Source organism: Oculina patagonica, chromosome 8 (genome assembly GCF_052425735.1).
Source record: "Oculina patagonica isolate OP01 chromosome 8, crgOcupat, whole genome shotgun sequence".
Taxonomy (NCBI): Eukaryota; Metazoa; Cnidaria; class Anthozoa; order Scleractinia; family Oculinidae; genus Oculina; species Oculina patagonica.
Window position 1 is genome coordinate 19964961 of NC_135765.1, and position 25291 is coordinate 19990251.

Here is a 25291-nt window from a genome sequence, read left to right on the forward strand (position 1 = left end):
CAAAGTGTTTAAATACGCTTCTTTGCTTTGGTGGTTCTTCTGTTTGCAGTAGTCCAGTGTCAGACAAAATATGTTGGTAAGCTAATGGTTGGCTAAACTGAGCCAAGTTTGTTTCTTTTCCCCATAACCTGCTACGGCGTTAAAACCAGCAAATGTTTTATGTGATTCCTTTTTGTGTCTGACATTGTCCTTTACTGATTCCTTTAGCAGCTGTCACAACAAAACCCTCAGGTGGCGATCCACTGCCTCCCTATCCATTTAGTAGTTCAGTGCCATGATTCTTTGTTTAAAGGATTTGGTTATCTAAGCATGTTGCTTACATAGACACTTCATCACTTTTCTGTTGGCAAACATTGCAAGATAAGGACAACAGCTCAGCCCGTGTGGCAGCACCTTGATTTCCACAAAACTGGTCAAGCTGTTCAAGTATCTTTTCCACCCATGATTCAGGACAGAAACAAACAAGTTTGGTCTTTTCTTCACCTTGAAGCGACTTATGAATCTGCTCCACGATCAATTCATGCAAATAAAGATTTTTTAAAATTATGCTGTTGACCTCACACAGCCACACATGATGTGCAAGGCTGATTTTAAAGAATGAGAATTGTAGATGGGTAAGGTATTGAACTATCAATGTCTGCAGAGATGCAGGACTTAAACACACCATTTATTTTTTTCTTCTTACTATCTAGAACACAACTCTCAAAATGAAAAACTGAAAACAAAAGGCTTCTGTTTGACAGTATCAAATACTTGACTATCATCTATGTGATCATGAAATCTATTGAGGTGACTTGATAGGGTCTAAGTCCAGTCTGAATTCACTTTGCTACACAGACATTGAAATTAATATTGCCTTATTAATTTTTAGCCATTTAAAAAAAAAAAAAATAGCTACTGGTAACCTAAAATTCAGAATCATGGTAATTGGGCATTTTCTACTTTAAAGCATAAACAGAGAAGCAAAATGAACAAATGTCTACAGCAGGTGCACATGTATTAGTATTTTCTTAGCACTGTTCAATTCTCTCACCTCCTTTTCTGTTTGGAGACCCTCAGTTTCACTCTTTAAGCCTGTGTGATGACATTATACAACATTAAGTAAGTGCATACCAGAATTTCCCAGATATTTTTTACATTATAGAAGAAAGGCAAAGGGTAAAGTCCCGTAATTTTTCTATGCATTATGATGTTTTTCTATCAGTGCTTACTGAAATATGCACTGGCCATACAATGTACTTGTATTATAGCAGTTATAGTGGTCCAGGAAACCACTTAGCTGTTTCAACACAATGCTATTATAGCCTTTCAACTACAGCGATCAGGAGTTTTGTGCTAAAAAGAACAAAAGGTTAGGATTTGAATAGTAATTAATCGAACCTTCATATCAGGTCTACAAGTCTCTAGTTTATTTTTTGTATATTTTTCCAATAGAAATTGAGGGAATTACAGTGTAGTATACTATATTGCCTTACGGAAAATATTTACCCAAAACGATGTCATAAAGTGAGGAAATTTATCTGAAAATACATGTTCTAATAATTTATAGTAAATAAATATAGAAAATTTTGGTTTTCTGGTTGAGAATAAAGGTAACCTCCAGAGTTTAATCTTGACTTCGCAAACTCTTTTCAGTCTCAGGAACGCAGGAAATGGCGTTTTAGAGGGTAACAGGGGGACACCTCCCAAAACCCCCAAAGAAGCTTGCACCTACAGCGCTATCTTGCCTTTGGCGTGAAACTTGATCTCCTACTGACTTTGTGTATACTGCTAACAATTGCCTAGGAACACCCCTGGCAGATTATTATTATTTTTCTAGGTATATTTTCAGATTATTCTTTATCAGAAAAAATAGTATCATTAAAAAGAAACCATTTCCAAAAAATGCTTAATAGTGCTTTACAACAAATAAAAGGTACATGTACCTGAGTTGTGACAGTAAAATAAACTAATTTTGGTATACTTAAATTAAAGAGTTAGTTTCAGAAGCAATAGTACACATGCCATAAGGTTAATGTAACAAAATTCATTTGACCTGCCATAACTTCTGCAAGTTTCTCTTCTTCTGCTTTTCTTTTCACCTGTAAAAGGACAATTAGATTTTAACACACTTGTAATACAAATGATACAAATGACAATTAAAAACTGCATTGCTAAATGGAGGTTGGATGCTGGGACATCCAGGAGCTTCCACTCTCAGCAGCCAGCTCCTAGATGGAGACCGCTCCCATGGCTGGCAAATCCTGGCAATCCAGCCATGAGCCCCCGCGCAGAAAGAAGGAGGACAGGCACCCGTCACACTGATTAAACAGTGGAAAGGGGGGGGGGTGGGGAGGGAAGGGAGAGAACAGACTAAATGCTAAACTCGGGGCAAACAATGCTTCACTGGCCAACACTAAAAACACACCTGAAATCAGGAGCACATAGAGCTCTGGCAAATGGGCATATCCAAAACACTGCTGACCACGAGGGAATGTGGAACCTCTTTGTTGTTAATTCCATTAATAAAATTGCATTGTTGTGTACTCCATAAACTTGGCAAACTTCATTTGAAATACATATGTACAACTTAGAGCTTGGTTGAAGTAAGAGTGCTGAAAGATTACAGTAGTGCATGTATTGTAAAGCCATCCATAAGGGAAGAAGGCTTTTTATCAAACTTTTACAGTATTCTGTTTTTGTCAGGCACATTACTCTAATGGCACCATTCTGTGCTTTGTACTCTGATAAGGATTTCTGCTCAAATTCAATGCGTTTCCGTTTTAAAATGAAGCAGTTATTGTTTTAAATGGGATTTTTTTATGCCAATGAAACAACGTTACAAGGAAATTGAAGTCGAAAGATGGGAGTGGTAGATCAATGTTTAGGCGCCCATGCGGGCTCCTTGAACAAAAATTTAGTCGCCCACGCTCGTAACTTAGGCGACTCTGGCGACCGGGCGCCCTTTAGGCAGCAGCCTTGGTAGCTCATCTGGATTTCATAGGCAGTGATGCATCACTTCACCAGCACTCTAATAATTACCTATACATAAACTAACATCCAGAACAAAACCACTGACTAGTTGTCAATTGAATAACACTATTTAGTGATAAGCAGTACAGTACCTCCAGATCATTTTTCTTTTCCTCCAACTGCTGCAACTCTTTTTTACTTTTCTCAGGAACATTTTGAAGTTCTTCCAACTGTATGAAACATTGTATACAGTTAAGCTTAGTAACAACTTAGATTAAGACCACTCAAGGTCAAAGATGAATTCTTGATTGATCAGTATTCAATGTTTTGCAACAGAAAGTATCCTGTACACAAATTCTCAAACCTTGCACTAACTAAACTGTATATCCAGTCTCAATTCTCATGCTTTTCGTCCATTGGCAAATGTACAGAAGAGGCAAGGAGTTATTTAGAAAGCAAAAACATTATGTTACAGCTCAGATATTTGGTGAAAGTTCACTGCCCTTGACCCTCCATGTTAAGACCATGTTAGCTGCCATGGTGACTAAAATTTTGGAGCTGGCCAGCCTGGCGACTAAAATTGAGAAGAAAGATAGAAAGGGCAAGCTTAATTCAGCAACTAAAATTTTTTGCTGACTGGCGACCAAACTTGAGCAGTTGGTGACCAAATGGTCACTAAGGAAAAATAAAGTTGGAAGATTGGCCTTGTATTTTTCCACAATACATCATTTCAATCCAACTAAGAACCACTGCAGTTGTCAAAAAGTTTCAAGCCATAATATATATTATAATTTCCTTCTGTGTCTGCAATGACAACATGTGTTTATGAATTTGTTTGTGTTGCTAGAACATATAATTGTACAATATTACATAATTGTATAATAAAGGCATGTGGTGGAAATATCAATAGCCACCCCAAGAGACAACAATTGCAACATGAAAATGCCTTTCTTTCCACTAACACTGTGATTTACAAAATTCCTAAAATCCAGGGATGGAGCTAAGAAAACACTGACCCGGCTCATCAACAAGGGCAGCTGGATTTTCTGGCATTTGCAGCTCTTGAAGTTTTCCAAAGTCTTTATTTTCATATGAAATTTCAGCCGGATTTATGTTATCTTTCATCCCCTGAAACTAGCCAGCAGCCGGCCTTAGCAACATCCCTGAAAATCCCATTTAAAATACTGGTAACTGCAAGCTATTTCACAGCCTCCTTGCCATGGCCCTTTCGTTCTCATCCCCTGAAGTGTGTGAGAAATAGATAGATACCAGTAGATAGCAGTTTTATTGTGAATATACACTTAGCTTTTGTGAGCCCAGCACGCTAGACTCACTAGCTAGCTTCCAGGTGTAACACACTAATTAGCTAATAAAAAAAAATAATAATAACAAAACATTGATAACGTACTGAGTAGAAATTAAAGTTCACTGCTGTCCACTGGATATCTCTCTCTTACTTACTTTACTGGGATGAAAAGAAGAGGACCCTGGGAACAAGGTTGGTGATTCCAAGCAGCGTGCAAAGAAGTTAGTGTCTGATAGCTGGGGCTAGTGGATTTTGCAGTTGGGCTAGTACACTTACTCCTTCATTGCCTAACGGGCAAGTCAAGCATCATAAGCATTGTGCTTATAATGAGAAGTTTTTGGGCAGTAAAAATGACTTTCATGCTAGTTTATCCTGGCTTCAGCTTGCCCAAGGGAAAGCTGGAACAATCTATTTCTTTGCACCCTGCCAAGGACTGCTTCACATATTTTATACCTTGCTTTTTTCTTTTTCAAGATTTTTCTGCATCTTTTTTTGATTTTGTTTTGCATGTTTATATTCCTAGGAAAGAGAACATCAAATTCAGAATCACAATACCAAACAACATTGCTACAGTAAACTTTCCACTTTCATGGGTTATTGCCAGTCCATTTTTTTAACAATCAGGTGAGGACAGGAGGAAACAATAAGCGAAAAAATAACTCACTTTGAAGAAAACAACCAGCCAAAGCTGCTCAGTTCACCAGTCTGATTGGTACATGAACAGCAGCAGCATTTGTGCATGGTTGATGCAAACTTTGGCTTCTTGCACATGTGCACATGCATGAGCTTATGAGAAATAAGCTTTTTTTTTTCAACGTTACTTAGGTGAATTAGTAACGAAAACAGTTTGCAGTATGAAAAACTTCACAAATTTGATATGTACAGCATGCTTGTATGCATCAAACACAGCACCATTGACAGCTGGGTAAGTCTTACCCTGTATAGGATAGTAGTTCATGGCCTTTTTATAACAACCAAGCAATGTGTGACTGATTTCTGACACATATTAAATGCAAGCAAGGTTGCATTTTATCAGGTATGAGTTGAGAAGGTTTGGGTACGAGATTAATACAGAATTATCATTTTCTGGTAGGGTTAAAAGATTTACAAACTACCAGACCAGTGGCTAGCAATCTACTAACCTCACGAAGTTTCAAGTCATCTCTCTCATATGCTGCAAAGTTTTTCTTGGTCTCCTCAGCAACCATTTTAAGTTCCTCGTATTTCCTGAAAGAAAAATGATGACCGAGTTTCTAAGCATATAACTGAGCTCATCACTCATTTGCTGCACAGTTAGCATAGACAACCAGGTTGCTTACTTTGATGCTTTCTTGTGTTCCTTGGTTTGAGCCTTCTTTTTGTCTAAAGCACAAAAAAAAAAACAAGTTGAACTCTCCATTAGAGAACTAATGCCCTACATTAACTACCATAAATGCTCAGGCATAAGCCACATCTTCTACAACCCTCCAAGTTTATTTTTTTCCTCAGTGGCTATTTGGCCACCAACTACTCAAGCTTGGTCGCCAGTGAAAAATTTTAGTCACCAAATTAAGCTGATGCTTTCAATCTTTTCTCTCAATTTTAGTCGCCAGGCTGGCGACCTTGGTTCAAGTTTAGTCGCCAGCTCCAAAATTTTGGTCGCCATAGCGACTAAAATGGTCTTAACTTGGAGGGTTGTTCTAAAAGAACAGCTGCAATATGTAATAAATGTTGACACATTCATTTTAAGCTCTATTTTATTGTATTTTATTGTAATACTGTACTTTTTACCCCCTTCCTCCAAGTTTCCACCCTCCTCCTCCCCCATATTAATGTTGTAGTTTGTTTCTCAAATTCCTTACAAGTGTTAAAAACTTGTGATTAAAATACCATAAAAACTTCAACATGAAGTCAGTGTGTCAACTACTTCTGTCAAACATTAAAGACCCCAATTTTGAAGATCACAGTTTTAAAAAACAGATATGACGAAAAAGTTTAAAGTTTTACTGGTCAGCAGTACAGTTATCATAAAAGGTGTTGGCAAAATGTCTTATTTTCCATCTGTGCAGCGGAAGACGTTAGCCGCCAAAGTGTTCCCGTTACTGATATAGTTCAGGATAAGATATTTAAAACTGAGAACATTGAAGGACCGTAAACATGAACGTCATCTCAATTAATTAACTCAAGGTGCCTTTACAACACACTAAATTGGAGTACTACGGTGAAGAACCTGATAAGCCTCCCTCTTATTGTCCCTCACGTAAAGTGCATGTCTTATTCTTAGGACTCCTCGCTAGGAGCGAAAAAAAATAAGATCGACAAAAGACTTAAACTCCGGGAAACTTCTTGGAATTGGTAGTCAACTAAATTTATGTATGGCGACCGGTGAGCGAGTGGCAACCTCCTCCAATGGAAAACAATTTTTTTGTCGGGAAGCATTTTATAAGTTTGTAAAATTGGATATTATTATTCAAACTTTTCGGCAGAGATATTTTTCCTTTGATGTTTCCGAGAATCATTCTAAAAGAAAGAACTGTGCATTATAAAAAAATACTTTTAAAATAAGGCCCGAGAGAAACGTCACGTTGCTGTTTTTGGTTGGTTTCCTCAGAAGCGAAACGTTATTGTTTTGGATTCGATGTGAACTATTTACACAGCATGTCTAAAATCCAAACAGAAGAACGCTCGTTACCACAATGTCAACACATTGTGCTGAAGGCGAACAAACTCTTTTTTCGTGTTCTTCAAATATCGAAAGAATAATCCTCAGCAACCCCAAAAAATATTGAAATTTTTTAGCTACTACAATGCTTTTAAAGTTCGAATAAAGCGGTGTATTGGCGAAAGATATAAAGCGAGCTCTTTGCATGTTTACTAGTACTTGATTGTTAATTAAATTTTAACAGACATCACGTAAGACACAAAAGTGGTGAAAAACGTCTTAATTCACGAGTATTGTTTACTACAGTTTACTTAAGTCAAACAAACACTTTTTTGTTGATAAAACTTTGATTAAATTTTAAGACACATGCAGTACTGTATTGATTAAAAATTATTGGGAAAAGTCAGCCGCATGTAACTGATTTAGCTGATTTAATTAGCAACGCACTGAAAGTGTAGACATTTGACGGAACGGCAAGGAATTTTAGCTTTCAAGAAGGAAAATACCAAAAGAATTCGCTTTTGCTTATCATAAAGAAGTAGTAAAACACTAGGGTGCTTCCCAGCCAGCAGCTCCAATGCTGGATCCGCATAGTCAACGTATTTCCACAAGTCGCTCTAACGATATGAGGAATGAGAGTCCAACTGTAATTGAATAATTTAGATGTTAGCTAGTTCGGGTGGTTTATTCCCGGATTTATTTAAAGCAACTTAAGCGCTTTTGTTTACACGCAGCTGAACAGATATGAGGAATGAGAGTCCAACTGTAATTGAATAATTTAGATGTTAGCTAGTTCGGGCGGTTTATTCCCGGATTTATTTAAAGCAACTTAAGCGCTTTTGTTTACACGCAGCTGAACAGGAAAATAGAAACAATCAATCAATCACCTTGCAAAACCAGTTATATTCGAGCTCATGCATTTGACTAATTTCCTTGTCTTCCGCATCAATACCTGTTTTCCTCAATTCCTCACAATTTAACCCAACCTTGCCAAAACTGGTTTGCTCAACACCCAAGGGACCAATATATGATGCTGTTATTGGTTATTTCGGTTGTTAATCCAATTATCCTCACTCCCAAGGGAAATACACACGCACACTGAAAACAACTAGGATGCCCTTAGGCATCCCAAAAATAATAGTTCAACAAACAAGCAACATAACAATAGTCATGGTTCGTACAACTTTAGACAAACAAAATTTAAGAACTTTTCAAGGACTGAGTTTTATTCACAAAATCAAAAGTCTCTGATTTCTCCGTCCTTTTTTTCATTTCTTAAACACTCAACTAAGTCATCTACAACTTTCAAATAGTTCAGGCTTGGTTGACGAGCTCATTGTGATGGCATTTAACATTTCTAAAACAACAACAGTCAATGGCTATTTGACGGCTATCATGTCCGTCTGAAGTAGAGAAACAAAGTCTAAATACAGACACAGCAATACTTGATATTGTTCGTAATGATTTATCACAGCAGAATGTTTCAGCATGTTTTTAGCGTTTCTAACTTTTTGTTCAGTTTGCCCTCAACGTCTTGCAGTTGAAGAGTCTTCTCTTTGGCTGCCTTTCTAAGGGCATTGGACTTGGTGATAAGAGTGAGCTTTCCAGTTTCCTCGGCTTTGACACCCAAATCATCTGCTCATTGCACAAGTGAGTCTATGTCCAGTTTCATCCTTTTCTTCTTCTCTTTGAGCTCCTCAATCTCATCCAGGACAGGTTTTCTCTCCCTCTTTTCTTCATCTCTCTTCATTTTGTCTCTTTGGTCCTGTAGATGCTTATCATATTTCAGTTGTGATGAAGCTGCTGCAGCAAGTAGTTTCTTTGTAATTGGTACATTGAGAACTCCACCAACTAGCCTTAGATGATCACAAATAATACGCTGAGCTACTAGAGAGTGTTCACGCAAGTTCTCTACTTCAATTTACTTTGTTGACAAAAAAAACCCGCTCTACGGATGCCTGACCATGTGAAAGCTCCAGCAAAATTTTCACCATGTCAAATAATGCAACATGGTTCTTACCGGTCATGTGGGTGGAAACATTCTGACCTAACTGGCTTGTAAAAAAATGCAGACAGACCTGCAGTGTTCCTTTTATGTTTCTTGCCTTTCATGTGAGACTTCAAAGCGCTTTCTCCCATGCGTTCGATGTTGATCACTTTGTCAACACAAAGCCTTGTACTTGTCGCCTTTAAATTGTTTAATCCAGCTGAACTTTTCATCACTGAACCATTTACGATTGAATACACATTTGCCCATAGCTAATTTGAATTGCAAATGAAGGTATTCAAAACAACACTACATGTTTACTCACCAACAGCCATGTTGCCCCTTTCCAACAAAACCACATGGTGCCTGGTGCAAGCCCTGGTGCATGAAATTGAGGCAAAGATCTAAATCACATGCTTCATGTAGGGGTTCACGTTTTATACCAACATTTTCGCAAGATATTTCGCATTTTAGAAGTCGTTTGTGAACAAATTTTTCTTACCAAAATCATTTCATTTATCAGAAAAGTAATAGGGTGTGCAAGAAGTCCTAAATTTATGCAAATTTTTCAAGACCTAATGAAGAATTCAAGGACTTTTCAAGACGACTGCTAAAATTCAAGACCTTTTCAAGATTGTACGCACCATGAAGTTTGTCCAGCTCAGTGCCGTGTAAAAAATTAATGGCAAACTAGCGTGTGAAAAAGCACACAATTAAATGTGCAAAATGACACGCCAGCCATGCCAAGAGAAGTGATCAACTTACCGTCCCTACGTCTAGTAAAACATTCTCAAGCTTAGCTTGGCACAAAAGTTATACAGTGACAGCCGCACAAAAGCGGACTTTTGGAAATAAACAAATAAACATTCAATCAAAGATTTTCACCGCTTTCGCCCCTTTTAATTAAGTATCAAACTTAAAGCACGCGAAACAAAACCTTTCAATCTATATTTCGAAGTCTCCTGATACGAAACTCTTCCGTCTCAATTCGCTAGTTATATTTCAACAAAAATTTGCATGAAGTTGTTTCCTTGCCGACAGTCGATTACACATGAAAATTGTGAAACCCATATTCTGAGTTAAATAAATAACTTATATTGTGCAATTATCGATTAATAAATTTTCAATTGCACATTACAATATCATTAGAAAAAATTTAAATAAAGTAAAAATTTAAAATTCACAAGATAAAAGTTAAAATATAAAATTCACAAGCTAAAAAAAAGGTAAGCATAAAATGTATATAACTATACAAAGAAAAGTACAATTAAAAGGCTTTCGAAAATAAAAAAGGTCTTGATAGCTTTCTTAAAATTTTTTCAGCTTTCTTTTAAGCTTTCTTAAAACTTTCTGTTCCAGGTTTGTATACCATGAGAAATTGTTACATTTGAGTAAGAATTTAAACGGCAGTTGTTGTTGAGTGAAAGTACTTTTGAATTCGAAACAAGCCAGGCGAGCCAAATTGTTTCTACTCGCTTAATTGCTGCATTGGCACGTGTCATGAACAAGTCAGCCCTTATGCTGTAATTTTAAAACTTCAATAAAGTATCTATCTAAGTACATGTATCTATTTTATAAAGAATATATGGAATAATTGAACGCATGTTTCCCTGCACCAAATATGGATTAATTTAATTAAAATCATGAGCAGGAACATTTATTCACATGCTAAATGCCAAATATAGCTCAAGAACAATACAAGCGCCCGCGAATTTTAGGAGTATATAGGACAATCGCTAGTCAGCGTCAAAGAAATTTTTCCTCACCAACATTAGAGTTGCTTCCAGCGAACTGCGCTGGTGCTTGTTCGCTGGTCGCAAAAATCTTGCTCTGAAAAACACTAACATTAGGAGCTGCTAACAATAGTAACTTTAAGGTGAGTATTGGTTGTTAAGTATTCTAAGTAATTATTCCATGTGACAGTGGTGGTAGCCTCTGGTACTATCTCCCCAAAGCAACAACAAATTATGGAAAATTTAATATTCCATTTCAAGGCCCTAAGATATGGAATGCTATTGATTATGATATAAAGCACTTGCCAATTTCATCATTCAAAATTAAACTGAAACAGAGCTTTTTCCAAGGCTACTAGTCAATTTACTTTTCCTTTGTCTTCACATTAAGATAATATCACTGTTTTTGCAACGCCTTGCCATTATGTTTCTGATATTCTTCATTGTTCAGTTCATTTATATTTTTTATTTAAGGTAATAGATTACGCGTATAATTTCAGCTTCTTTTCTTCTTTACTTTCTGGTATATATTATATTCTATAAAATTATATTTTGTATGTGTGTCCATGTGTGCGTGTGTGTGTTCGGCCAAAAATTTGACAACTCAATTTGTAAACTGGCAACCCGGCATTTTTAACCTAGTGGTTATTTTGGGTTGCCAGAACTCCTTATCTCTAGTAATTTATTTTTATAAACTTTTTTGTAATTTAATTTATTGATAAGGAAATAAAGAGGATGTTGTTGTTGTTGCTGGAGGGTTGCCATGGATACCTTGTTTTATGCCCTAGATGTTGCCTGGCTCCACCCATCCTTAAGGCACCTGCTTCCACCAAGCTCATCTGTCGACGATGAGTTTTATTAAAAATGAACTTCAAGAAAAAATGTTTTTCTTGCACACTGCTTGAGTCTGGGTCTTCTCAAGGAATAAGTTTCACATGGAATATTGTGTATAGTGATGTTTTACATTATCAACAAAAATTAATAGTTAACAAAAGATTTCTTACGATAACTTATGTTTTATGTTAGCTAGAACCTCAAAGTGCTCATTTATGTTATGTTTATTGTATCTCATGCACACATATCTTGCCTGTAAAATCAGCAAGTTCCTTCTTTACTTCATCAAATCCCTTTTTGATTTCATCTCTTTTCTCTGCTGCCTTCTCTTCATTTAATGTGCACTCATATCTATGGATCAAATATCAACAAAATCATCAATTTACATGAATAATAATATCATTATTAATATATAATATTACCATTATTAACATTGTTATTAATAATTATTATATAAACTGCAGTTGTTTATTGGGATTTTGACCACTGAGAAAAACAGTATGTGTAAAATTACATTACTTTTAAAAAGTGATATAGCGAGAGGTAGCAAATCGATAAAAATGGTATCACACGTGTGTGGATAAAATGTGTGACATCATTTTTAACCAAACAGCTCATACAGTTTGCCATGTTTCAATGCTCAATGAGTCAAAGTTTATCAATATTAAGTCGTAACATCTTCAGATTTTCCTCGAGAATCTTCGGTAATCTCCAGAAACTTTTGGGAAAATGTTCAGAAAAATGTGTATGACCTTTGGAAAACATTTCGAAAATCTTCAGAGATATTCGGAAAATCATCAAAATATCGTAATTAGTAGGTTTATATAATAAACAGAATAATACATGGTTGCTTGGATATATGAAATTTATCTCCTCGTGTTCAAAACCGATATCTCACTCCTTCACTGCGTTTACTAGTGAGCTATTGATTTAAACACTCGAAATTAATTTCATATCTCTGCGCAACCATGTATTATCCTCTATATAATTTTTAATGTGTGTTTGATATCACCAATCACATGCTGACAAGTTTGCTATGTTTTAATGGGGAGTGAGCCAAAGTTTATCGACATTAAGTCAAAACGTCTTCAGGCCCTCACCACGGTGCTGCGCAAAGCTTAACCTCATCTTGGACAAACGTGACCGAACGCCGCAGCAAGCAAGACGCAGTATACCGCAGTGAAGATACAGTAGTTACTAATTGAGATTGACAAGCTATTGTTTTCAGTTTAATTCCCTCAAGTCGTGAAAAGTTATTCATTCAAGTTTAATAATCCTTCGACCAAACTACGGATACAGTATTTTGGAAAAAGTGATAAAATGGTCGCGACGCATCATGAAAAATTCAATAATTCAATCAATCAATTTATTAATGTCATGGTGGGGATGAGGTTTCCCTCTCTATCCGAGCCAGAGGCTCATGTAAAAAGTCAATGACAATAATTAAAATACATTATAAAAACAATGGGAACTAGTTTAAGTAAAAAAAAAATTATTCTATCACTGGATTTTGTAATTTACAGGTTTTTCTAGCGTTACTTTTTTTGTAACGGTGTTGGCGGCAATAGCGTGCGCTTAACTAGATATCATATCTCGAAAAGGAGTTCGGTGACCCCCCATTTTTTTTACATTTCTGACATAAGTAACATGTAAACTAGCAGTGGTGAAAGTTTAAGAAAAATTGCAATGTTAGAAGATTTTTGTGTGAACTTCCTTAAGCTTTATCATTTCACATTCGCAAATCACTTACATGTATCTCTGAAATAAGACATTTCTCTGCTTAGTTATGGAGTTCTCCATATTTAGATATTCAACAGCTTCATTCTTTGATCCCTCCAGTTCATCTTTCTCTTTTTCTACAGCTTTCACTCTGTTGAGCTAAATAAAAATAAATAAATAATGACATGTCATGTCTCTAATACATTGTATTTGAAGGTGGCATCAAAAATGAATAAAGAAATGAAGAAATATAACAGGCTTGCACCTGAGGTATATCCCATGTATGATCCTCAGCCACAACAAACCACCCCACTTTATAAGTTACTAATAACATGAGTTTGCTGAAGATTGAGTGTGATCTGTTTTCAGATTAGTGGAGAAGATTCTTTTACTAACACACACACTGAACAGGGTATTGGCTCAAATAAGGATTTCATAAACCGGCCGGTATATATGTGAGTAATATATAATTATTACTCACACTTGGTCATGTGAATCATTTCTAGTTCCCACCATAATTCAGCACCACAAAAATGCCACTCTAAATTAAAGAATCATTACGATTCCCTGCATGAAAAACCAGCTTGGACACTCCTTGAAGACAACAATAAGAATTAAGAAAGATTGCAACTCCTTGAGAAGGAATAAAAAACATAACCTATTCTCCAGGGATGTAGCTAAGAAAACACTAAGCCGGCTCATCAACAAGCCCAGCTGGCTTTTCTGGCCTTGGCAGCTCTAAAAGTCTACCTAAAACTTCGTTTTCATGTGAAATTTCAGCTGGATTTAAGTTCTATTTAAGCCGGTTAATTTAGCCGGCAGCCGGCCCTTAGCGACATTCCTGATTCTCACTGGGCCCGCACAAACTAACACCCTAATTTCCCATTCAACGGCCCATTTACTTTGGTAACGGCCAGCCATGTCGCTGACTATATACAGGTATACATATAGTCTTGCAGTTGACATGTCTTTTCGTGAATTGCTGGAGGACTGAAGCTTTGTCATATTGGTCTCAAGCAAAATCCCTGCACCCCAAGTTTAAGTTCAAAAGAAACAAAATCCAGTACAAATAAAATGTGAGTGTTTGAAAAATTGCAGGAGGCCCCTTCTACCAAGGACGGAACCACAAGGACTGAGGCCCATGAGGAAGTAAGTTGTCGAAGTAAGAAGTAAAGCTGTTGACAATATTATTAACTGGGAAAATGTTTACTCTCTTCCTTTCTGCACAGAGAGAATTTCAATACAAATTCTAAACAACATTGTCTTTACAAATGTAAAATTGTTTCACTTTGGCCTTCTGCAATCTCTTAGTTGTAAATTTTGCAGTAAGAAACCAGAATTCATCGAAACATTTACTCTCCCATTGTGAAGTGTCTTCGGAATTTCAGAAACAGGTTTTGTCCTGGCTTAAAGATGACATCATTATAGAATCCCTAAATGAGACAGGCTTGTTTTTGGAAATTTTTAAAACATGGAAGACTCACAACATTCCAGTCTAGATGTGAAGTTTACAGAGTTAAGGTTACACTTCAGGAAAAAATTCATGTGCTTTGCTTTTAAGTTTACTATTTCAAACTATATACCAACAGAAAGGTAAAAGAACTGTAGAATTTGAAAATAAATATCCGATGCATGACAGAGCCACTCTTGAGAAGTAAGAAGCCGATAATAAAGAGAAAATAACCGAGTGTCATTCCGCTGAATTTATCGGGTATCAAACACAAGGTTCCACCACTGCAAAAGTACTGCACAATGTTAATCAGCAAGCATCAATCTCTCAAAGTGTGTCAGGCTTTTTCTTAATTCTTATTGGTTATTGTTTTGAGCCCTTAAGTTAAAGTACTGAATAATTTGCCGACCCTGTTGCGTTCACGGCCATCGTGTGAGAAATATCTTAAATAAAGGAAATCCCTGACACAATTTTGTTCTTCAATGCTTTGCAAATATTCTTGCCAAATTTCGTTAGAATCTACCTTTTTTCCTTCCCCTTTTACCGGGTAATTCATTCAAAGAGACAGTAATCTCACAAACTCAGAAACTCAAAGGACAGTGCAGAATGCAATATGGCCAAACAATTGACAGCATGATAACAATTTTCCAGGGTAATTTCGCTTGAGAATAAGTCAAATGAGTTCACTTTTCAGTAACGCTGTTTCATGTGTACTTGTAAGCTGTTGAAAGACCAAATGTGACAACTAAATCACGCGACACCTTCATCCCTTATTGAAAAGTCACACACGTGGCCGACCAGTTGACACAATTAAGAGTCGATTTTTTTAGTAAAGGAAGTTTTCAATCATTTGAACCGTTGTGTTTTACGTTAACTTTCGTTAATTTGAGAATTTGAGAAACAGCAAACTTGATCCTTTTACTTTTCGTGCAAACTTATGTAACATGAGTCTAATTTAATTAAGTAGGAAGAGTCTACAAGAATCCTGCCGCATTGAAAATCACATGGCATTAGGCTTAGATAACATTTAACTTTCGTTGGTTTGATTTTCAGTTGGGTATGGGTTGCACTTGGGAAAAGTTTTCAAGAAAAAAAACAGAAAAACTTCTTAGACGTCAAAACAGCAAACGTGATACTTTTCCCTTCTGTGTAAACAAATGTAACATGACACGTTTGTTTTTCTCCTAAATTTATGTAATGCAACACTTGTATTTGTCGAAAACATATGTAACCTGATACATTTCTAGGGCAAACAGGGCGACAACAATTGAAGTTGTTTTGCTTCAATTAATAAAACTAATTATAACACAGATATTATAGATAAATCCAAGAAATAGTTTTTCAGATTGGGAGATATAAAGTCACCTTTAATTAATTTGCGGTTTTAACTTGGCGTCACGCCCAGGGGGGGTACTCCGGCTTGTAAATGACGGGGATGATCGAATGGAGGCAAAACTCAGGACCCAAAAAAATCCCTGAGTCTTGCGACATTACCCAAAAAAATCCCTTGCCAAAAAATAACCCCCCAAAAAAATCCCTTGTCAAATTACCCCTAAATTGCCAGGAGGGGCAGTAATCTAACGCAAAGAAAACCATAAAAATTGAACGCTCGTGTTTGTTTATTCATCATACCATAAAAACGCCAAGGCCGTGCCAGGGCACTTTAGTTCGTTTTTAATAACCAAAAAAATCCCTTATATTAACAGGGTTCTTGTTAAGAGCCGGTAACCGGTTATTTTTACCGGCTGTTTAAGTAATTGTTACCGCCTGTTTCACTGAACTGAATTAGAAATATTTACCGAAATTGTCCAACGAATGTTCGTCCGTTCAAAGGTAAAATCCCCTTGCTTTTTGGGAAAATATTGCTTTCCCTTTCCAACCAATGCTGTGGAGATGTCTAGCAGATGTGACCGCTTTGAGAAAACATAACTTGTTGAAGCAATCCAGCTTCGTTTTGCCGAAACGCCACAGAAACGATGTCCGCCATGTTTTCCTTTCCATTCCTCTCGCGGCCAAGGAAAACTCATTGTGAGACGAAAACACAATGGCGTCCGCACGTGGAGAACGACAGAAAGGTCAGAAAGGTCTTTTAGAATTTGGGTTTCAGCCGAAGCGTCAGAAAAGCAGCGGTGAGTGAAAATCAATAAAATAGCATAACCTGCATTCTTTTTGCTGAGTATTTTATTAATTTAACAGCCCCTGACACGCGACAGTGATCGCTAGGAAGGTCAAGTTTACACTTGAACTCGCTTGCCCGTGTAGTGTCTTCTGAATCCTTAGTTTTGAGGAGTTGTATTTTCCCTGTTGCAGTTAAAGCTTAGTACTATTTCAAAGTAGATTCTAGTATTAAATTAGGTGAAGAAAAGTAACTTAAAAGCGAAAAAAAAGGAAAAGCGTTGCGCAATATTTAAGAGCCACAGTGATGCAAACTGTAAGTAAGAAACCGAAAAATGATTACGTTACGCTAAGTGATGCAAACTTCATTTGCAGGTTTCATCATTGAATTATTTTTTCTTCATCTACATTAGATTGATTACAACACTTTATCAAAAAAGAACTAATATTATAAATATAACTGATTAATAAATAAAAATGATATAAAAATAATTTGTTGACTCGTGAAAAAAGGTGCCACGAGGCATGTCAGAAGACACTTTGAATCACTGAAAACCCGGGAGCTCCCAGGGGCTACGCCCCCTGGACCCTACGGGGCTCTGCCCCTGGACCCCGGTGGGGTCCACACCCCCTGCGAGGGGGGCAGGTAACATAGTTACCTGCTATTTTTGGTTTTTTACCTTCTATGCAAAATCTTAGCAAGAACCCTGATTAATCAAGTCACCCAAAAAAACACTTGCCAGATTTTCCAACCCAAAAGAATCCCGTAATCGAAAATTTCAAACCCAAAAAAATCCTTCGATCATCCCCGTCATTTACAAGCCGGAGTACCCCCCTGGGGCGTCACGGAGTCTGCAGGAATCAACTCTATTTTTTTACCAGCTCAAGTGTGTGCAGGCGTGCAAAACAAAGATTGCATCATTCCTGGGCAAATGCTGATACAATTCATCAACCAATCGGAATGGTAAACTGAACAGACTTGACCAGATGTGTACTACCCTCTACTACTGTGGTAAGTAAACATCTTGGTATGAGATTATTCCTCCTCAGCATCGTTTGTTGATGCATAGACTTGGATGATTGTACAGTCAACTCTCTCTAAGACAGACACCTTAGGGACCGGCCGCAGCTGTCTGTCTTAGAGAGGTGTCAGCCTTGGGAGGGGCCACAGAGAAGCAACCGCACAACACACAGCCGCACAGAACAGACAAAGAGCGCGACACCGCAGACAGCAACACACCGGAGCCAGAAGGAGGGAGGAAGCAGGGAGAGAGCCCCAGCAGGAGAAGGGAAGACAGAGAACTCCATTCACACAATTGACCCGTTCTCCACTTTAAGGCCCATCACTGATCACATTAGCAGTACCACATTGACAATAACTACCACTAACAATTGAATGTGTTTGCTTTAATACCTTTTCTCCACGAGCTTCATTTAAGTTTTCAACCTCATTTGATAACTGTTCAATTGGCTCTTTGAAGCGACTTGAGCCAATAATATCTTCTAAGTACTCTAACATGCCTTCTTCATGCTCTGATTGTGCTTTTGGCTTCATCATAGATATCTGTTCAACTTCTCCCTGATAAGAGAAATAAAGTAGGGTAAAATCAGTCACAACCAACTTAAAAGTCTTTTAAGATACAGCCTTCAAAGTTAAGGACACCATAGCGTCAAAAACAGTTTTGAATGCATTAGGAATTTGGGCAGAAGTCAACTTTGCACCTGAAGAAAATCTTAAGATCACTTTTTGTATCAAATACTTTTGCCTAACTCACTAATAAAAATAGCCAGGTGTTAACGTGAGTAATAAACCTGTTTATCAAGGTTAAAATATAAAATGTTATTATTTAAACTGCAGTGGTATAGCGAGTGGTAGCAAATCGATTAAAATGAAATCACACATGTCTGGATAAAAATGACAACCACACATGTGTGATATCATTTTTGACCAATCAGCTTGTAGAGTTTGCCATTTCAGGGCAAGAAACGTTCTTCTCAATTCGCTTAGAGTAATGTGCATTTTACTTGTCCGAACCATAAAACTACTTGTCCAAAAAATCTGACATAAAATACTGGATCTGGAAATTTATTTTTTGTCTTAATAATAGCTAATACAATTGACAAAGCAACTCCACAATTTGAATAAATGTTTATCTTTTGAGAACGTAATGCATTTTGTTTGTTTCTTCTTCATAACAAACCCACTTGTCTGAACTCCTTCTTTTTTTGCCCTTGTTAATGTTTACCAATAGAACTTCACTTGAACTTCAAACTCTTTCGCCTGTTTTTTTTGTGTGTGGACTTTAAAGTCTACACATTGTAACAGTTGTGATGCAGTTTTTTTTTTTTCCAATTGGCAGGTAACTTTCCGTGATAACTCGGGTTAATGCTTTTGGAAGCATTAAACAGTCACCCGCTTGATCTGTTCACTGGCGACTTGCGAATTGCAACGAACTGAAGATTCATCCCGTATTCTCTAGCCATTTTGCAGTTGTTTTCAACGGTCTCTACCTCAGCAACAACTTTCAATGTTAAGGTTTAGTTTAAAACTAGAAGCTTTTGCCATGATGATCGATAACCACAATTCTTCAGAAGAATGCATGATTGTTTGAGATGGGATTCTAAACTTAAGTGAATTTTTTGTCACGCGTATGTACGGTTCTAATAGGAAGGAATGATCTCCTACTTTACGTATTTAAGCATAAACAATTTACGTTGTCAATAAACATTTCAGCGAGTTTTAAAATTGTAAAACTTGTGCTCCAGTGTTTATACTAAAAATGATCTTGCAATTAAAATAATTTTAAATGAATTCCTTTGAGAGGTCGTTATTCTTTTTTGAGCGCTTAATCGTTGCGTGCGTGAGACTTTGCATACATGACAGGAATTACTTGAGATATCGGCAAATTCTGAAACAACACTTCGCAGAAATTGTAACATATCTTCTAGTAAATTAATGACTAACAGTGAAAGAAATGAAGAGGTCCAGGCTTTTAACAAATTAAAAAAATATTCCAACAACGTTGAATGAATGAAGTTTTGAAGCTACATGTTCACATACTGATTTCTGATTTACAAGTGAAGATCACGCACATATTAAACATTTCTGCCAACTTTATTTAGTATCCCAATGCTAAGGATACAACTAGATTGTTACAATCATCCTACGTTTTAAAGTAAGAAGCAATTTCGAATTTTCAAAGGGATGTTTAAAAATATTGGAAATTCCTGGGGGGTGGGGGGCCCTCACAGACCCTCTGGAACGGAAATTCCTGGGGGGAGGGGGGTGCAAAACAAAAAGCCTTCCGTGGGGGGGGGTTTGGATATTTTCTGGAACTACACATTTTACCATATTTACCCGTGTATAAGTCGACCTTTTTTCACCTAAAAATCGGTCCAAAAAATCGCCCTCGACTTATACACGGGTCCAAATTTTCGACCCAAGCATTCAGGTTAATATAAACCTGAATGTTGTAGAGACTCACTGGCACGAGGTTGACATTTTCCACTAATAAGCTGGTTGACATTTTCCACTAATAAGCTGGTAAATCCACTCAAGAAAAACATCTTCATGTGTTTGAATACGTGCTCCAATATCGTGACCAATGTAACCACACGCTTGCCACAGCGTTTATCGTAGTTAATCATGGCTTATTTACGCATTAGTAGAAAACCGCTTTAGGAAATGCCGCAAAATTGTATAGCTGATATTATGCCAAGTATGTTAACCGCCAATGAATGATTGTATAAAAGAGAGTGAAATATTCAATAAAATTCAGTTGTTACTCCTACTTGTGTGATGCGTATACGTATCATGCATGATCTTTCTTGCTTCGAACTTCGCTACTTTAGTAACCTGGCATGATACAAGCACGTGTAGTTATCAGTTACCAGTACCTCACCATTTTTGTAGCTTAGTTACCAAGTTCCCCAAGCAAGCTTGACTTTGTTTATCAAGTGGGTTTCAAAGTTTTCTGATGTTCCTTGGTGTTTTGCTTGTCTTCTAAAGCCGCTACTATCTCTCCACAATTAGAAAGGTTCGTTTGAAATTAGTTTGTTTGATTTTATAAGGCTGTTTCAAAAAATAATGGACAAAATGCCTGCATAAACATGTGTTGCTAAAACGCTCGCGTAAGCATGATAATAAACTTCACATTGAAACTTGCTGTGTTTTTTTTCATTAAGTATCTCTACCTGAAAGGAAATTCTAAGAAACACAAGTTTAGTTTTCCAAAAAAATTGTTACCCAGAAATGAAAAAATCTTAGTTTATGGCCTCAAAAATAGGGGGTCGACGTATACACGGGATCGACTAATACACGGGTAAATACGGTACTTATTTATATATGATATGATAAATGCAAATGCGGCCTTACACTACTGAAGACCTGAAAAAAAATTTTCAGGCTCTGAGGCTCTTATTTATACGGCAAATACATTTTTAAAAGTTTTGGGGGCCTTTACTTCAATGACAAGTCTTCTGCGTTTGTAAGCGAATGAAACTGGATGGTTCACAGATCTTCAAGGGAAATTTGAAAATTTCGTACGAGCGGAATTTAGAGCCAGACAAATCTTAATTACAAGTCGCGACTTGTTTGCGGCTCGCTCAACATTAAAGTTATTGAACCTTTTATTTTTAAAGTATCTTATTGTTACTTATTTTCGTGGGACTTAATTTTCGCGATTTTCGCAATTTTCAAAAAATCGCGAAATTAAAGACCCGCAAAAAAAGGTTCTCACGAAAAATTTAACGAAGTGAACTTTAATACCCTTCTTTAAAATTCGTTATGACTAATCAATGTTGCCGTCAGTTTACTACATAATTATCTTGGTACAGTCGTCAAAAAAGCTCTACTTTAATTTGTAAGACAGGAACATGTCAAACTGTTTAAGTTTCGTATATGATTTTGTTCAGTGTCATTGAAAACAATTGCTGTAGAAAATTAAAATCTAGAGCAGTATTTTGACAATTTTCGCGAAATTTAGTTCCTTTAATCGTCCTTTTTTTGGCCAAATCGCGAATTTTAAGTCCCGCAAAATACGCCCGTTCCATTTTCGCAAAATTAAGTTCCCGAGAAAATAAGTAACAATAAGGTATTAAATTTTGTTTTCTTCCAATGGTTTAGCGAAGAAAAGCCAATCTACAGAAGAATTTTTTTTTTAAAAAAAGAGTTGCTGTTTTAAAGCCATTAAAGAGTTTCGGTGGCAGAACACTTGCAAAATATATTTACAATCAGCTCCATCATGAATACTTTGGTTCAACTTCCGATTGATCGCTCGCTCAAAACGTTGTCGTCTGGGGTTGTCTTCAAACTTGAAAGCAATGTTTGATATCCAATGTTTAATACACGGTACGTGTATTAAATCCTTATACTTGCTGTACGTGGGTCAGAACGTTGAAATGAGCGACTTTAATTTGTCGCTTAAAGAGTCGACTTGTGGCAAGTCTAATTGACGCTGTGCTTGTTGAAACAAATATTTTGCAACTCGGGCCGCTAGAATCGCTGGAATATTCCCGCCACCAACTTGTTTACAAGTTCAGATGTAATCATGACTTTCGAGCAAGATGTCTTGTTCCTTCTCAACTTGCATACTTGGGAAGTTCAGTCGCGCCAAAGTTGGGAACTTTGTTCCGAAGTTCACAATTTGATTGTCAAACTCGCAACGTAACTGGCTACTTCATAATGTAGTTCCCAATTTCCCAACGAACTTCGCAACACGGCACGGCAAAGTGAAATTGACTGTAATACCAGTCAATCTATATCTTTGATCGACTGACCAGTCTTTACTAGGATAAATAAAGTTATTATTATTATTAATATTATTATTATTATTATTATAAGACAGACACCTCTCTAAGACAAACAGTTTAGGCTAGTTTAACGACTTAGAAAGAAATTCTAACAACTTTTTTCTATTGCAGATTCAAACGACTTTTCTTGACACATCTTATGACCTGCATAAACTCTTTTAACAATTTTTCTAATGCTAACTACTATTCTAACGACTTCCTAAGTTGTTTTAACAATTATCTAAATACTTGGTCGCATTTTTCTATTATTGGACAATTGATGTGAATTGTCCAGTAATAGAACCTTCTTCCAAATTAATTTGGTTGGTACAAGCAAGTTAGCTGGATATAGCTTGGGATTATAAACCAATCAGAAATGAAGAAGTATATTTCATTGAATAACAATACCTGTTCCTCAAGGATCACTGTTCTCAGAATGTTAATGTCTGCAGACAAATATCATTGCATATTTTCTCGCCAAATGGAGGTTATTAATAATTTATTAACACTAACCTGTAAAATGAGAAATCTATTGTGATCTAAATCAATGCCACAATCTTTAAGAAGTTTGGCCACCTCCTTGAATGGAACTTTGCGACCATTAACATGATAATCTGAACTATTGTCTTTGCGAGCTGTTCGAGACACAACAAATTGACTTCCTGACACTACTCCATAATCATCTCCGGGCTGTAAACAAAAGATAACATAACATTTTAATCTGGAATCTTAAAAAAAAATACTGAGTACTAGCTGCAGTAGCCCCTACAACCCTCCAAGTTAAGACCGTTTTAGACACCATGGTGACTTAAATTTTGGAGCTGGTGGCCAAATTGGAATTTAAGTCGCCAGCCTGGCGACTAAAATTGAGAAGAAGGATTGAAAGCATGAGCTAAATTTAACGACTAAATTTTTTTACTGGCAACCAAACTTAAGCAGTCGGTCTCCAAATGGCCACTAAAGAAAATAATAAACTTGGAGGGTTTCCCTACTATATGACTCAGAAAACATGGTTCAGTGACATTGGTTGCGACATGCAGGTTCTTACTGTCAAGAAGTATTTGAGAATTCTCCAAAAAGCTATCATACATTCTAAGTTACCAAAGCCCCACGGTATACAGTCACCTCGCCACCAGGGAATTTCGCCACCAGCCAACTCGCCACCAAAACTGGTGTATTCCTCGTTCTTTAATCCATGAGCCGAGGTGACTTCGCTTGGTGGCGAGTTGGTTGGTGACAAGATTGCTTGGTGGCAAGGTGACTGGCATTCCATCAACATACAGAGTTAAAAAGAGTTAGTCTCAGTTTCTAAACGTTTATCAAACGACTTACCAAATCGATGATTTTCTGAAAATGCACCGACACTGTGCAGCTCTGGACGTTTTGATGGTTTTCTGAGTTGTGTATCAACTGAGAAACTTTCTTTGTCCGAATCATTTTCGATCGGTAGCCAAATACGAACAACATGGCATCAATAACATTGGATTTCCCGCTGCCGTTGGGACCGACAATAGAAGAAAAGTTCTGGAAAATGACATTTTAATCGACGTTAACTAAATTTACTTTAAGTTATAAAAATGTATATGAAATGAAGATACGCTATAAACAGCAATCTGGTGAGCTTATTTGCACGCATATTGAAAATAAATTTACGATTACTGTACCTTATGAAATGGGCCCAGTTCTTGAGTTCCCGCGTAAGACTTGAAGTTTTCATTTACTATTTTAGTAATCATCAGCCGAGCTGTACTAGTCTCGGTTCTTATATTTGAATGTTCCATATCCAATCTCTCTTTCCTGCTCTCTTCAGTTTGATCGTTGCAAACAACGTCCGCCATCTTGTCCTTCCTTTTTGGCGCCAAATTATTTTCCCGTGACGCTGTTCGGCAAAGCAACGGCCACTTTGACTCGCAATGAATTAGGGGTATTATGGCCGCTAGTACAACAACAAACTTCAAGCAGTTTATAACCGTGCGGTAAAAGTTTGACCACCTCTTTCAGTTCCTTGGCTAGAAAAGCACGGTGCCGCACAGTAAAAAATCTTTAGAAAAGCAGTCACTTGAGAGATACACAAGTCGTGTTTGCATGAGTCACAGAGTGTGCGTGACATGAGCCTGGCCGGATAATATAAAGTCCTGCCCTGGGCGCATGGACCTGAGGGTGGGCGGGGCGGGCGCAGAGAGCGGCAAGGGGGAGAGGAAGGGCCGGCGGGAGGAGGTCCACAACACCGTGCCCAAGAGGAGGGGGGGGGCGGCGAGGCGGGCGCCCACCCAGGGGGGCGCCGAGGGGGCGCGAGGTTGGGCGCTTACTCGAATAAATGGTAGCTTACGCATGCACATACGGTATTTATTTTTTTTCCGAATGATCAATAAAATATTAAAAACCCAACCAGTTAATGAATGGCATTAAAAAGAAGTCCATTTCACGCCAAAATAAAGAGTAGACTAAGGCCATCCCGTTGTATTTCTCCGTTTAGCGTCGTCCGACGAGCTTTAGCAAGTATAAATATTAAAAGCATACCTGACTGAGCGATTCAGCAGGTAATTCCCCTGTCGCGATGACGTGTATCCCGTGCCTTGACACATTCTTGCTGAGCTTGCAATTTTCGTTTCGATTCCCAAAATAAACTCAAAGCAAAAATTGAAATATACAGAAAACAAGTCGTTGTTCTGCAATATTCAAAACGTTCCAGGTAAATTGTACGACTTGTACTTGCTCCGAGCCAAACGCTTGAATAACACAAAAATAAATACAGTCGAAGCTC

The 25291-nt window shown here is 37.2% G+C and overlaps 1 protein-coding gene and 1 pseudogene across 1 annotated transcript in view; both read right to left on the reverse strand.

Moving 5' to 3' along the window:
* Window positions 1-24381, reverse strand: part of LOC144663651 (structural maintenance of chromosomes protein 4-like) — a 64191-nt gene extending 39810 nt beyond the window's left edge. The window contains exons 1-12 of the mRNA XM_078524659.1: window positions 24192-24381; window positions 23860-24051; window positions 23041-23217; window positions 18152-18316; window positions 13204-13331; window positions 11707-11804; window positions 5578-5620; window positions 5401-5485; window positions 4712-4777; window positions 3105-3182; window positions 2036-2081; window positions 1034-1074 (exon numbers count right to left, since the gene is read on the reverse strand). Coding sequence (XP_078380785.1) covers window positions 1034-1074; window positions 2036-2081; window positions 3105-3182; window positions 4712-4777; window positions 5401-5485; window positions 5578-5620; window positions 11707-11804; window positions 13204-13331; window positions 18152-18316; window positions 23041-23217; window positions 23860-24051; window positions 24192-24365 — 1293 coding nt within the window. The 5' untranslated portion in view covers window positions 24366-24381. The remainder of the gene's footprint in view (window positions 1-1033; window positions 1075-2035; window positions 2082-3104; window positions 3183-4711; window positions 4778-5400; window positions 5486-5577; window positions 5621-11706; window positions 11805-13203; window positions 13332-18151; window positions 18317-23040; window positions 23218-23859; window positions 24052-24191) is intronic.
* Window positions 8167-11458, reverse strand: LOC144663189 (uncharacterized; annotated as a pseudogene).
* Window positions 24382-25291: the final 910 nt, after the last annotated feature.